At 39.1% G+C, this 15,689-nt stretch overlaps 1 protein-coding gene and 1 long non-coding RNA gene across 2 annotated transcripts; one reads left to right on the top strand and one right to left on the bottom strand.

Moving 5' to 3' along the window:
- The first annotated feature begins 3,850 nt into the window (after window positions 1–3,850).
- Window positions 3,851–4,638, top strand: LOC104237093 (uncharacterized). The gene is made up of 2 exons (XR_011400894.1): window positions 3,851–4,166; window positions 4,265–4,638. It is a non-coding gene; the product is annotated as an uncharacterized lncRNA (long non-coding RNA).
- Window positions 4,639–5,291: 653 nt separating this feature from the next.
- Window positions 5,292–8,990, bottom strand: LOC104237086 (3-deoxy-manno-octulosonate cytidylyltransferase, mitochondrial-like). Its single transcript, XM_009791166.2, has 8 exons — window positions 8,619–8,990; window positions 8,261–8,306; window positions 8,024–8,110; window positions 7,802–7,926; window positions 6,484–6,623; window positions 6,343–6,394; window positions 6,137–6,247; window positions 5,292–5,555 (listed from the first exon to the last, which is right to left on the bottom strand). The coding sequence occupies exons 1-8, from the start codon at window positions 8,820–8,822 to the stop codon at window positions 5,463–5,465; spliced, it is 858 nt and encodes a 285-aa protein (XP_009789468.1). The 5' UTR covers window positions 8,823–8,990; the 3' UTR covers window positions 5,292–5,462.
- Between the last annotated feature and the right edge of the window lie 6,699 nt (window positions 8,991–15,689).

Below are 15,689 nucleotides of genomic sequence, written 5' to 3'. Positions count from 1 at the left end.
ATAATTTTGTATTTATGCCATGTCTTTCTTCTTCTTCTTCTTCTTCTTCTTCTTCTTCTTCTTCTTCTCCTCCTATTCTTCCTCTTCTTCCTCCTCCTCCTCCTCCTCTTCTTCTTCTTCCGTCATCAACTCTAATATTCACCAAACACCCTCAAATTTGTGATAAAAATTTTAAAGAATAATTTCAATTATTTGCAACATCCAATCCAAAAAGAAAATTTTATATTTTGAAAACCTGAATTTGAATTCAACATTTCGAAACTTTTTAATGGATGTCAATGGTGGAGAGTCAAACATCTTCAAAATTTATTGATTGACAATTTCAATTGGAACACCAATTGTGCAACATGAAGGAAAATTAAAACTCTATATTGGAACGATTAAGATCCAATGATGAATTCCAGTAAAACTCTATACAACATGAAAGAATAAAAAATAGAAAACATGGAAGGACAAAGATGGAGAAAGAGAGAGTATAAAGGGATAGTGATTCCCTATTCAATTCCTAATATACAAGGGATATATACTTATTAATACTAATTTATATATAATTGGTAAATTATATATCAATTTGTAATTAAGTTAAGACCTAAACAGTAAGGGGTAAATAAGTTTTTAATGCAATACATATAGGTAAAAAATAAGTTTGTAATGTAATACATATAGGTAAAAATCTCTTTTTGTCATCCTTTTGTAATTGGGCCACTGGATCAATGGAGACTACAGTGCTATTAATGTTTACTGGCCTATTCTGAACCTTACATCATTTTCTCTTTTTCCATTTTTTGGGGGGTGGCAAAGAGGGGGATTGAATGAAGGAAATTTTACCTCCTATAGCAAAGGTTGATACCTTATTTATTATAAATAAATACTCTTTTAAAAAATTATCTTATATAGCTACATTTTAATTTTTATAGCAAAATATCTATTTATGGCCACTTCCTACCTTTAAGCCATTAAATACGATGTGTATTATTTTTTTCTCTCCTTCTTTCTTTTTTTCTCTCACAAAATTACCGTATAGGAAGTAAACTTCTCTCTCTACGATCTCTCTCTCTCTCTAATTTCTCTCCGTCACAGCGAAATTCTCTTCCCCATTCTCTCTATCAATGATTCTCCACTGATTCATCTCCACCGTCTCTCTCAATTTTCAACTTATTTTGCTCTAAAGAGTTGTGGTAAGTAGAAATAAAGATCTGGAAAAAAATAAAGATCCGGAGAAATACAAGTGCAGTTCTCAAAATTTTCACTAGCTGGACGACTCAGAGGGCGTCGGTACCGACGGCGACGCCTCACATGATGGCGGCCTGGATATCGGTGGATTGAGGACGGAGTTTGGGGCCGAGGAACTTGAAGAGTCTGTTACCTTTTTTTTCATTGTATTTCAATGTATCTCGCTATATTTCATGTATTTCATTGTATTCACTGTCTTTAGTTTTTTCTACCTTTTCAATATATTCATTGTATTTAACTGTATTCAATATAATTATATAATTTCAAAGCTTCACTTTGTTTCACTATTTTGTCCAACAATATATATTCAGCAATATGTATTCAATGTATTGTAGAATGTATTCATATATTTTTGTAATTAATATAATTTATTTATTCAGATGTATATATGTATTCAAATGTATCAGCATTATGTATTCATATATTTTTTTACTATAGATGACCTGCTATACTTCATGTATGCAATGTATTTTTATGTATTTAACTGTATTCAATGTAATTATATAATTTCAATATATAAATCTATTTGTAAAGATACCACTAAAAAATATTTTAATAAAGATACCACTAAAAAAAGAAAGGATAGATTGAATCTCTGAAGATTGCTATGTTTTTGGGTGTTTTTCGGTTGAGAATCTTTTTTATAACTGGAAATACAAATTTTGTGTGTTATAATTGAGTTTGTTGAGTTATATTAGGAGTATATCGTGTTAATTGATTCACTTATTGTTTTTAAACAGCTGAAAACCTTTTTTCGCAAATTTCGTTACTGTATTCACGAATACAGCTCGCGAATACATATGAATACGATCTATACGTTAGCTGTAATTCCCTTTTTTCCGCCGAGTTTTCCTATTGTATTCATGAATACATTAGTTTAAATGCATCAAATATACTCTATAACAAATTAAAATATAACTATAGAAAATAATTTAGTAAATGATAGCTATAGCAAACTAACAATCACTAAAACACACTGGTTTCTGAAAATTTCTATTAAATGAATAGGAGAAGAGACTTTTGGTGATACTAACAATCTCAAAGAAATTGTTTCCAACATTTTTACACCTTATATAATTCTTTCCAACATTTTTACACCTTATAGTGTTGGGTGGGGAAAGTATGAAATACTCGAGTTGTTTTACATTTTTATATTTTATGAGCCTTGTAACTTATTCTTCATGATGAGCTTTTCCAAGTTTATCAAACGTAACGTTAGTCATTTGATTCAGTCTATGTCTATCACTCACCACAGAACTTATGAGTACTAACTATTGGATAACCATTAGAACTTAGGAGGGAAAAAGCTTTATTTTTTGGGTGAAAGTAAAAGGTCGCAATTGCTATTTCAAGTAATGCCGGTCCTCACATTTTCTATTGATTATCAAATACCGTAGTGAAGAAATAAGAAACACCGGTACTACCTCTAAAATCATATAAAGTGTGTACAGGAAAAGCGCCAGTAAACGATTGTAAATTTGTTCAGAAAATTTCGAAATCAATATGGTAGAATGAAATGTTTTTCTTTTTACAAACAAAAGCGTAATGACAGCAATAATAGCATCCACAGGTCATAACATTCATGAGAGTTGCATAAATATACTCCATATGTTCGTGACCAGTTTCCTTTTAGCACGTTCATTAAGAAAATGCTAAATCCTATACAAAAATACCTAGTATGACTAAATTACCCTTATTAAATATTGACCACATAGTTATAGTGAGGAATGAGAATACTTTTTAGGGATATGCACATAAGGGTAAAAGAGTAAAAACAAATTGAATTTTGTCTTGATTACCTAACTGAATATTTATTTTGAACAGAAATAAAAAAGTAAACTGGTCACTTATTGTGAACCGGAGGGAGTAACTGACAAAGAAGAGAAAGGTGTTGCGACTTGAGTCTTGAGTTTGGTGGTGGAAGAGCAGACAAAATGTGAAAAACCATTTGGAAACACAATCTTTGGGAATCTCCCATGCCATCCTCGTGTAGTCTCAGTCTCGGAGTATTATTAGCACAAAAACTTAGAACTTAGAAACAACCCCCCCCCCTCCCCCCACACCCCATTGGCCATTATTATTTTGTCATGACTCATTTCCCTGCCTCCACGCTCCGCCTTTTCTCCCTTATGTCGCCACTTCCACGCCTTCCACAACGGGAAGAATTAATACTCCTCTCATTTTATATAGTACTGTTATCAAATTTTAAAATTTTCCTTTATTATATCAATATCAACTTTTAGAATACACTTAAGTATAGATATTACGACTTACACATTTTATAATTTCTAAATGTTCGTATAAAATAAAAAATACTTGGGGATTCACTTGGCCCGAATCTCAATGTATATAAAAAAGAGTCCTGGTTAGACTTGTGCCTTAAAGTGCTATAGATAGAAAATTAATTCGTGATGTTGGTAAATATAATGGAATAATTAAAAAACAAAAAAGACAGGATTTATTTACTAGTAATAAATACAGTACTATATTGGGTAGTAGGTCAAATAGAACTTCAAACGTACCCGCCAACTCCCTGTGGCTGGGTCAGTCTGTTTGTCTGAATGGTCAAAAGTTTCAACTCATCTACTTTTCCTGATTGACTACAGAGAAATTCTGCCCAAATCAATATTGGAAACAACAGCAGCAAAGTTCTTTCCTCAAAACAAAAACTCCTAATGCCCATGCACTCTTCTTCTTCTTCTTCTACTCTTTCCCGGCGCCAGAGGCCTAAGAGCAACGACAATGGCAAGTCTATGTCGATAGAAGAAGAAGTGAAGCTTGCCGCTCTCGCCATCAGCCTCAACGTGCGACTCAGATCAGCTGACATGCCTTTCACCATGCAAGAACACGCCCTTCGTTACACCAGAACTCTCCTCCTCCACCCCTCCCCTCACCGTCCTAACCCCACCCTCCTTGCTCGCTTCCTCAAAAAGGTAGGACTACTTCACTATCTCTTTAGCTCTTGTTCCCCTTTAGTTTCAAATTCGAGTTCAAACATTTTGAATTTTTTTTTTTCACATTGTGGTTTTAGGAGTTTGATTCGGTATACGGACCAGCGTGGCACTGTGTGGTGGGAAAGAGTTTCGGATCGTTTGTGACTCACTCACCCGGTGGGTTTGTGTATTTTTCACTGGAATCGCTATCCTTCCTTCTTTTCAAGACAGAGGTTCAGTTGATCAAGGAATCAGTACCAACACCTGCTGCCCGCTGATTCATTTTCTGCTAGCTGCTGTCGGCGGTTAGTTGCGCAACAACAGTCAGATATACTAGCTGCGTAGTTTCTTTTGGAGCTTTTTTTACAAAGCCATTAATGTACATGAGATAACATTGACATTTCTCTAAGAAAAAAGTACATGTAGCACACTGTTCTTACTTTTTTTTTTTGAAATGAACACTGTTCTTACTTTGTTTCTCTCTCTTTAATTCTAGAGCAGTCTAGACTCCATGGTGAATGGAAACTTCAGTTTTTCCACATGTTGTTTATTTTGCTTTTTAAGAGTCCAAAGTCACTCGTCCTCATATTGTTATGATGACTCCATCGATTTATCTTCCACCAATTATGAAACATTTTCAGTGCCTCTATTGAACAATCAAAATTATAAATATTGCTAGTAGCACTAATCTGTTCTGGTTTCTTATAAATTGAATCTTATACCAAGCTAGTATTACCCATTATTAAAATGGAAGCAGTTTCATTCCAGGAGCCAAACTAGTCAACAAGCTAGTTTAACCTGCAACCATGTCCAACCCAATGCCCGACTATCATTACCAACTCAATCCATTTAACTTTACATACTGGCGACAACAAAGAAAATCCAAAGTAAACTCAGATGCTACCAGTGCAAAACAGAATATCTTATTCACACCCTAGGAAAAAATCTGTAAACAGTCAGCTTGTACCTCTAAAGCGCTTCCACGCAATGTAGTGTTAAGCACAGACAGAGGGGTGCCTTGTAGACAACCCAAATTCCAGTATTCCACCACTGAAAGAATAAGAAACACATAACCTAGCAAATCGATGGACTAGTCCCTACTCCCCAGTAAGGTTGAAGACAATATACATCAAAAACGCCAAAATATGAACTATTTGCAGGATTGTTCTTTCATCTTCACATGTATAATTCAGTAACATCAATTGTGCATTAATTCCAATTAAGAACGGCCTCCAGAAAGCTCAAATCTATAGCTCTATACAACACCAAAGTCATCCAATATAAACTTACTCTGCTCTAAGACAAGTTCCTCTCCCGCATGAACCGCTCTATCTTGTCTATGTCTTCCGGAGTGTCAACACCATGAGTTTCATGGTCAACTTTTATCACCTGCACACAGAACGAGATCCATCCACTAAATAAATACACTCGATAGATAATCAGAACAAGAGGAGCAAACCAACTAGGAAAATCAGATGTGCAAATAAATGAAAGGCTGCAACAAGGCAGGACACCAATGCAAACTGATTAACCTTATAGACGATTTTTCTTCTCAGTTTCTCTTTTTTGTTTTTGTTAATTTATAGTTACATCCAAAAGACTATAATTCTTCTGCCCACATATGGTAAATACTTTCTCGCATCTGCTGTTTATACAAGCAATTTAACTTTAGCAGTTAAAAATTAAAGTGAGAATCAATATCACGTTAACCATAGTTAAGTGAGAAATGTGTATACGAAAGACACACGTCTTGCATTCATTGATTTGGTATCAATATCAGGTGCGGGTAAGTTTTTACCGTCTAAAGCATTTTGTATCATAGGAGAAAAACTTTTCTTTTTTCTTTGAACTGTTTCCCCACAATATTCATACACAAACAATTAGCATACAAAGGTATAACTTGACGAGAGTCTCCAATTGTATAATCAAAGCGCGAGTAAACAAATGAGTCAAGCATGCAGATTTGGTACCTTCATCTTGTATCCATTCTCAAGGACCTTCAACTGTTCAAGATCTTCTTCAAGTTGCAATGGTGTAGGTTCCAATTCTGGATATATTTTCAGGAACTTCGAATCATAGCTCTGAATATGAAATAAGAGAAAAACAATTGCTCAGCCATACAAGATTTTGCCAGAGAAACTAATGATAGTTGCACTATAGATGTATAACTCAATACCTGAATTCCAAGGTGCAGCAAGTAAGGAAACTGAGGATTAACCTTGCCAGACCTGAAAGTTTGCACAAAAGTGATCAGGTTTTATCACCAAGTAGGTAAGAAATACCAACGCAATAGATTTTAAAGAGAATCATGACTAACTTGTTATAAGGGATCAATCCCCGGGAAAAATAGATTGCATAACCACGATTATCAACCATACATTTAACACGATTTGGATCAAATGCATCCTCAGGTTTCAAAGACGTCACAGCAGTGCTAAAGACCGCGTCTGGTGCAGCCTGCACAAATACAGAGCAATCCTTTGGTAATTTTATGATAAAGTTATACTACTGGCAATATAGAGGCAGAAAGAAAGTTGTGAGCAGATGAAATTACATTACAACTCTCGTAAAAGCTAAACTCCTTTCCTCATATGCTGACAATATAAGTATGATATATGACTACACATAATGCAGGTTTTGTGGCAATTAACTACCCTGTACCCGTCATCCCAAGAGATGATAACAAGAAATTGATTGTCTCAAACGTAGATAATCTGCTCATACATATATTTATGTAAAATAATCATGAAGTCAATTAGGAGGCAGATTTAGGGCTACCGTGAATTGATGGTAATATTAGACCATGCAGTAGCTAAAGCCTTTTGCAATTTTGGCTTCACTCGCAAGGGCTAGCTCTCACATTACTCTATAGTTATTTTTTTTCCCTTTCTCTGAAGTCTGATCTCAATCAGCTTTGCGCATTCCCCCAAAAAATTAACATATTTTCATAAATGGCAAACTGTACCAAGTCAAATGATTTAAACTAGACTAAGCAGTTTATATTGACCTTAAACTGATATCTTTCGTTACTTTTTTTGGGGGTGATTTGCCTACCTTGGAAATTATTACTCTTCCTCAAAGAATCTCACTAAAATTCAAGATATAACACCAAAACACATCATTAAGGACCTATTCAAACTTTAACTTCTCTAAATCTCCCCCATCATACTAAGTTAATATATGATGAAGATAATAGTTACTACAGGGTCCAAAATGTTTATATCTTCACTTTGTGAAAAAACTTTGTGTTCAACCATTCATTTGTGGGTCCACAGTCCATGTCAGCTTATCCACTCTTTTCTGATAACTGGCCGCAACTAAATTTTATATTACTTTGAGCATAACATTAGTTTAATCCCTTCCCTCTTTGAAACAACAACTAATCAATTTATTAACATTAACAGTGTAATATCCAGAATACACGTCTAAATACATAAAGTTTTAGATGGTATGAGTATGATAAGCCACAACCATATTAGAATAATTGTTTATACTGGGCTTCTTCTTGTTGTACAACAACAATACAAGCCTCTCATTTATGATAGTTTAAGTACCTTTTGTCAGAGTTAACTTTAAAAAGTTCAACCGCAATTCATATTAGCATCAGGAAAAGAAAAAAAAAAGAAGGAACTTACCTGCAGAGCTTTGACTATGCAATCTATTATCTCAGGTTCAATAAGTGGTTCATCTCCTTGAATGTTAACGACAATGTCATACTTCTTTGCAAGCTTTTGAAGAGCTTCATTACAACGCTCGGTTCCTTCAAATTAACAACTGAGCATTAGCAATTTCAAACACTGAAATTTCCCAGAAGTAGCAAAATTAGGATCAATAAAGCAAGTGGATGTTATGTTTACCATTTCTACATGATTCAGAAGTCATTATTACTTCAGCACCAAAACCTTGACAGCACGCAGCTATCTTTTCATCATCTGTTGCCACAACTGTTAAACAATGCAAACATATCAGCAACTACACTACACCCACTATTGCTTCTCTTTTTTCATTCTCTCGTTTCTTTCCTATTTTTCTTTGTCGGCGGTTGTGGTTGGGGTTATAGGAAAGTAGTCAAGTTAGGTCAAATGGAGACGTACCAACGTGATCCAAGGTAGCAGCAAGTTTTGCCCTTTCCCATGTTCTCTGCAATTAAGAATTTGAATTTGGTGAGGGTGTCAACTGTCAACTCCTTTCGAGATGACGAGTACGATAGTACATCCTGATTAAAGCTACACCAGAGGTAAATAATTTCAAACAAATGGGGTACTAGGGAGTATATAATATGCAGTTTCCTAAAAAATCAGTAATTACATTATTCGGTACAAGCTGAAGGTTATTTTGAAATTTGTGGCTTGTTGTTTATGCTCTATTTCAACAATCTCTTTTCAATTAACAAATGACGCAATTTTATAAGCTGAACAGACGGTAAAAAGAATGAGAGTTCTTAGAAAATACCTGGATCATGGGCTTGCCCAAGATATGAGCGAGGGGTTTACCCTGGAAGCGAGTGGAAGCAAAACGGGCGGGTATAATGCCAATGACCCGGCTCCGAAACTTGCCGGATCGGCCAAGATACGCTCGAGCCCCGAGAGCCGCGGCCATTGCAGCTCCCGCAGCTAGACCATGAAGGATCCATGATTTTGAACTAACGATCGGCATTTGATTTTCTTATTAACGATAGAAAATGGAGAATTGAAGAAATTGGCAAATCTCGTGTGTTTCAGCGAGGAAGGTTGAGTCTCGAGACAATGTGATTTGTGTCTTGCTTTTTCTTCTTCTTGTGTTTTGGTAAGAGTGAGGGATGTAATAACAAAAAATTATGCAACCATTTTAAAGCTTCGAATCCCATCATATTTAAATCAATAACGTTCTCTTTTAACTATGGCACTATCCTAGTTTTAAACTACTGATTGGTGAATACAAGTGCACAAAATTGTTTGCTTGTAATTTGCAATTATATGGGTGATGTTTAGCTTAAAGTATATATATTTCTATGTATATCGCCTCATATTTTACTTTTATTTCGTGAAGTTGGGATGTTAAATGTTATGATTTATATTAATTTGAAGTGTTTTTATGGGTAGGAATGATTCGGGAGCAATTGGGGGCGAAACGCGCAAGATTTGAGCCAAAACGAGTAAAACCGGACGAATTGAGCATTTGGGCGCCACATGCAGCGCCTTACGCCACCTGTGGCGCTGGAGGCAGAATCGAAGTTTGAGGCGGCGCCCTGGTGGGCGCCTGGCGCTACCCAGGGCGCCGTTGACGTGATTTTGTCCTATTTTGCCCGGACACGGTTTATTCGGCCCTAGACCTACCCAACACGTATAAAAGAAAGACTAAGCCTATTTTTGAAGGGAGAGGCGCCACTTTGGAGGAAAAATACACACAAGAAATATCCAGGAGCAAGAACATCTCATATTTCTTCATCTTTTCTAGTATTTTCAATTATTCAAAACTTATGCAATTGTTTGCTAGTATCATGAGTGGCTAAAAAATCCATTGTTCTGGGGTTGTGATTTAGCCATGAATATTGTTGTTTAACGTTGACTTAACCTCGATTATAATTCACTAATATATGGTTGTTTCTTCAATTCTGTGATTAATTGCTTAATTGTCTGGTCAGCAGTTAGGTTCTATTTGCTATATATGCTATGCTTGGAAAAGTCGTGTTTAGATTAGAGAAGAATTGAAGAGAGCATGATCTTAACCCTTGGGGGGGGGGGTTGTGGTTAGGATAGGAATATACCTTGTCACCGTGCTTAATTAAATATCGTAATCTTAATGCGTTCTTAATAGATTGATTACATAGGAATATAGGCGTTAATCTATTTTGAATAGGCGAGTAGTACTTCGGGAGAAGGCTATGAGAGCAATTATCGATTAATTAACAACCATGAGTGAATTGTATGAGAGAGAGTTAACTAGAACACAATAGGATTGGTGAATCGATCACAACCCTGGAATATGTATGGATCCAAATTTGACCGACCACGACCGACGACGAGTACGACAATTGACGGAGTCTTCTCGAATTGACGCCCTGAGAGGGACGACCCTTGTAATAATGTATGACCATCAGGGGTCATTGGGAATATTCCTTCGAATATTCCTTGTATTTTGTCTTTTACAGTTTAGAAGAATTTCTCTCTTAGTATAAAAGGAGGACAATAACCTTGTAACTGGTAATCAACACTCTGGAGACATTACTATTTTATGAATGAAAAGAAACTTCGTGACCGATCTTCTCCTTATTTATCAATCTTTCTAGAGATTATTATCCTCAGCTAAGATTTACCCCTTTATCTTTGATTGATTTTTTCAAAAGGGTTATAATATCTTTTGAGTCAAATAATTTGGCGCCACCTGTGGGGATTTCTATAGCTGAAATCGTAGTTTTCATCTAGAGTGAAAGAAATAATTACCTTTCTTCAGCTCCATAAAAGCCAACGATGGCGGGAAAGGGAGAAGCGAGGCTAAAGGCAATAGAGGGTGTCACAAACACCTCCTGAATTCCCTCAACGAAGCCGGATGAGAAGACAATGAGAATGCAATACCAAGTGTTACACCTGAGGGGGAGATATCACCTCCTCGGCACGGGGATCTAACGATCTTGCGCGAGAGGGAAACCTCAACATCCGCAGCAGGAGTAGCGCCACCGGCTGTCAAAAGGCTACTAGAAGAATGGTTAACGAGTTCTTGAGCAATATGCTCGAGAAACCCATTCAGGGAGGTATTGAAGACGCGCTGCCCACGGAAACCGTAGCTGCTGCCGATGAGCCAAATGCCACACGAACAGGTAACACCCGTACTGTTGCTGATACAGGCAACAACACACTCACGACCATCTTAAAGAAAATGGAAGAGATGGAAATTGAGAACAAAACACTCCGCGACCAGATGAAGAAACATCAGGAGAGGGTTGATAAAATATCAGGCGCTCCAAAGTTATTACCAAAATGCGATGTGGGCCGATTCGTCGAACAGCCATACAGCGAGGGGGAAGCTCCCCATTCTATTCCAAAGACCTTCAAAATGCTGCCATATTTGAAAATATACAGATAGGATCACGGACCCGGAGGATCACGGACCCGGAAGATCACTTAATCTACTACGTTACCGTAGTAAAAGGTAACGATATATCTGAAGAACAGGTACCGTCTGTGCTGCTGAAAAAGTTCGGCAAAACTCTGATGGGGGGAGCGTTGACATGGTATTCCCAACTACCAGCACGATCGATATCGACGTTCGAAGAGATGGCAGATAAGTTCGCCACCGCTTATACGGGAGCGAAAAAAGGCCGAGGCTAGGGTCAATGATATCTTCGCATCAGGCAAATGATGGGCGAGGGACTTTGGGATTTCCTAGCCCATTCAACAGAGTAAGGATGAACCTACCGAACGTGTCAGAAGGGATGGCAGTAGTAGCCTTTCAAAATGTGTTAAACAAAAACGGGTCAAAAGCGACCAAGAAACTACTCAGTAGACTCATGAAGTACCCCCTACAACGTGGGAAGAAATCCACAACGCCTATTGCACCGAAGTGAGGGCAGACGAGGATGACCTGAACGGGCCGCTCCAGCTATTAACATCAGTCCAGACCAAGACAAGGAGAGATTGACGCAACGACGGACGAAGGGATCAACTGCCATGTTTCAATCGAGAAAGGCATTAGCCTTATATACGAACACCCAATCCGCCTCCTCCACGACATGCGGATGTCACGCCCCGACACAACACACCCCTCTGAAATGAAAGAGGTATAACTTCATTGCTAGCTGCTCATAATTTTTGTGTTTCCCCTTCAGAGATAGTATACGCACTAGAAAAGCTTGGCACGAAGGTGCAGTGGCCGCAAAAGATGAAATCGGATCCAAGCACTAAAAGGTCGAACGTCCTGTGTGAATTCCACTAGGAGAGAGGACATAAGATCGAAGACTGCATAGGTCTACGACAAGAAATAGTGAGGATGTTAAACCAGGGATGCCTGAAAGAACTGCTGAGCGATAAAGGACGGGCCAACTTTGCTCGTGGGCGCGACTAACCTCAAGGACCTCCAAAGCCACCATCACCGGCTCGTACCATGCACATGATCATTGGAGGTGGTGACGATATGATAATCAACTATGTGAAATTCACCACCACACATAAACTCAAACGGACAGTTGCCCACGAATGGTATAACGACCTCGAAGACAGTATCATCTTTGATAAGTCGGATACCGACAGTTTGTATTTCCCTCACTATAATGCTTTGGTTATAACTTTACGCATCGCGGATACCGATGTAAAAAGAATAATGGTGTACGACGGAAGCGGCGTGTGTATTGTTCACCCACGAGTTCTCGTGCAAATGAGACTCGAAGATAAAATAATACAACATTGCATAACACTAACATGTTTTGATAATGCAGTGGAGCGAACATCTGGAGAAATAGTGCTACCCGTCCTGGCAGGAGGGGTCACCCTAGAAACAACATTCCACGTCATAAATCAGGAAACAACCTACAACGCCATCATAGGGCGTCCATGGATACACGCCATGCAGGCCATCCCATCAAGTTTTTACCAAGTAATCAAATTTCCCACCTCATGGGGGATATTCAGCATCCGAGGCGAGCCACGCACCACCCAAGAATGCTACCGAATTGCCCAAGATTGCACACACACCAAACAACTAAAAGGGGAAAGTGCGGAGACATAGCAATCAGCCATGCCGGGAACCAAACCCGACGTACAAGTAGAAGTCATCAAAGACCCGGACATCGTAGAAGCTTGCAAGGAAACTGTAGAGGAACTCGATCCCGTCCAATTGGACAATATCCACAACACAAAAAGGCTTATATTGAACATAACCTCTCAGAACCAGGTAAATATCGTGAGTTTTTAACTAACAACGCCGATTTATTTGTCTTTTCCCACTCAGATATTCCAGGAATCCCAAGGGAGATCGCCATACATAGGCTGAATGTCGATCCCCTTCATCCACCGATACGACAAATAAGGAGAGAGTTCAATGCCACCATCAATGAGGCGGTCAGCAAGGAGGTTGATAAATTGCTCGCTAACAGTTCCATCAAAGAGTTGAAATACCCCCAATGGGTCGCCAATGTGGTTATGGTCAAAAAGAAGACCGGGAAATGGTGGATGTGTGTCAACTTCACCAATCTGAACAAAGCATGCCCAAAGGACTCCTTTCCGTTGCCCCACATCGACCAGCTCATCGATGCAATAGCGGGGCATGAACTATTGAGCTTCTTGGATGCCTATTCCGGTTATAACAAAATTCTAATGGCCAAAGAAGATCAAGAAAAGACAATTTTCATCACTCACCGAGGGACATATTGCTATAAGGTAATGCCATTCGGACTCAAGACCGCAGGGGCCACATATCAAAGACTAGTTACCAAGATATTCAAAAAACAGCTCGGCAAGACCATGGAGGTTTATATCGATGACATGTTAGTAAAGTCGACAAAGAAAGAGGACCATATCGGCCATCTGAAGGAGGCCTTCGAGATATTAAGGCAATATAGAATGAAACTAAATTCCGAAAAATGTGGCTTCGGCGTAACTTCAGGAAAGTTTCTTGGTTTCCTAGTGTCACAAAGAGGTATCGAGGTCAATCCGGATCAGATCATGGCCATCGACGCAATACCAGAGATACTGACCAGCAAAAAGCAGGTGCAGAAATTGACAGGACGAGTAGCCGCCCCGTTGAGGTTCATTTCACGGTCCTCGGATAGATGTCACAAATTCTTCAATGTGCTAAGGAAAGACCACGGACTGTAATGGAATGAAGAATGTGTCGACGCCCTAAGAAAACTGAAAGCGTATCTATCTTCACCACCACTACTCGTCAAAGCGGACCCAGGAGAATGTCTACTTGTGTATCTAACAGTTTCCGAAGTTGCAGTAAGTGCAGTCTTGGTCCGTGAAAACGAAGGTACGCAATATCCAATTTACTTTATTAGCAAGACCTTGATCGATGCCGAAACCAGGTACCCTCACCTTGAAAACTAACTTTGGCATTAGTCGTAGCTTCACGAAAGCTTAGACCGTATTTTCAATGTCACCCCATAAAGGTGGTGACAACCTTCCCCCTCAGAGGTATCCTGCACAAACACGAACTATTGGGTAGACTATCCAATTGGGCCATAGAATTGAGTGAGCACGACATAACATACAACCCCGAACTGCCATTAAGTCGCAGATGCTTGCCGATTTTGTCACTGATTTTAGCACAGAAATATTGCCTGAAGTAGAATAGGAAGCGCTCTGTGCTTCCACGCATACCGACCTCTAGGTCCTCTACACCGATGGTGCCTCTAACATCTCGGGATTGGGACTCGTCCTCGAAGTCCCTACAGGCGAAGTAATTCGCTAGTCCATATGATGCCCTGAGATGACTAACAAAGAGGCCGAGTATGAATCCGTGATTGCAGGTTAGAAGTTATCCCTCAAATACGGCGCCCGACGGCTCATCCTTCATTGCGACTCCCAACTCGTGGTGAACCAGGTCACCGGGACTTTCCAAATCAAAGAACAGAGACCACAGAAGTACCAGTCGGAAATTCACAAACTGCTACCGGAATTCGATGAATGCCGCCTCGACCAGATACCTAGAGCGCATAATACGAAGCAGATGGCCTTGCCAAACTAGCTGTGGCGACCAAAAATATCAACAGGGAAAACATGGTCACCCTTCTCTATTCCGCAATAGACCATGTCGAGGTACATTCTATAAACTTAACTTGGGACTGGCGTAACCGCCTCATATCATATTTGCAGGATGGAACGCTCCCGCTAGATAAAAAAGAAGCCCAAAAACTCTGGGTACAGCCGTACAGGTAGCCCGATACAACCTCGTAAAATGTGATCTCCACAAAAGAACGTTTGGCGGCCCCCTAGCCAAATGTCTTGGGCCAAATCAAACAAGGTGAGTACTGGAAGAAGTACACGAGGGGCACTGCGACACCCATACGGGAAATTGCGCCCGCATCCGATGCCTCATCCGTGCCGGATATTACTGGCCCACCATGACAAAAGAAGCCCGGGACTATGTCAGAAGATGTGAATAGTGTCAGAACTACGCCCTTATGATACATCAAGCTGGGGAACTCCTTCATTCCGTCACTTTACCAAGGCCATTCATAAAGTGGGGAATGGACATAGTCGGTCCCCTCCCAGCAGGACAAGGTAAAGTATGCTTCCTTTTGGTTTTAACTGATTACTTTTCTAAATGGGTGGAAGCAGGTGCATACACCTAGATACGTGAGCAAGAGGTCATCACATTCATATGGAAAAACATAATATGCCGTTTTGGCATTCCCAAAGAAATCAGTTGCGACAACGGACCTCAGTTCGTCGGAAAGAGAACGACTGAGTTCTTCGAAAAATGGCACATCAAACGAATACTCTCCACGCCATATCACCCTGTCGCCAATGGTCAAGATGAATCCTTCAATAAAGTAATACTGAATATATTGAAAAAGAAGCTTGAGGATGCTAAAGGGTTATGGCCTGA

The sequence above is a fragment of the Nicotiana sylvestris genome, chromosome 7 (assembly GCF_000393655.2).
Source record: "Nicotiana sylvestris chromosome 7, ASM39365v2, whole genome shotgun sequence".
Taxonomy (NCBI): domain Eukaryota; kingdom Viridiplantae; phylum Streptophyta; class Magnoliopsida; order Solanales; family Solanaceae; genus Nicotiana; species Nicotiana sylvestris.
The sequence above is the reverse complement of the archived record's forward strand: the minus strand, read 5'-3'. Positions and strand labels throughout refer to the sequence as shown.

What these genes read in the sequence shown, in the direction of transcription:
- LOC104237086 (XM_009791166.2), bottom strand. Translation starts at nt 8,822, where the DNA reads ATGCCGATCGTTAGTTCAAAATCATGGATCCTTCATGGTCTAGCTGCG. An exon ending in TTCTGAATCATGTAGAAATG is followed by an intron (nt 7,927 to 8,023) that starts GTAAACATAACA and finishes GTTAATTTGAAG; the next exon opens with GAACCGAGCGTTGTAATGAA. An exon ending in TGCTGCACCTTGGAATTCAG is followed by an intron (nt 6,248 to 6,342) that starts GTATTGAGTTAT and finishes TTTCATATTCAG; the next exon opens with AGCTATGATTCGAAGTTCCT.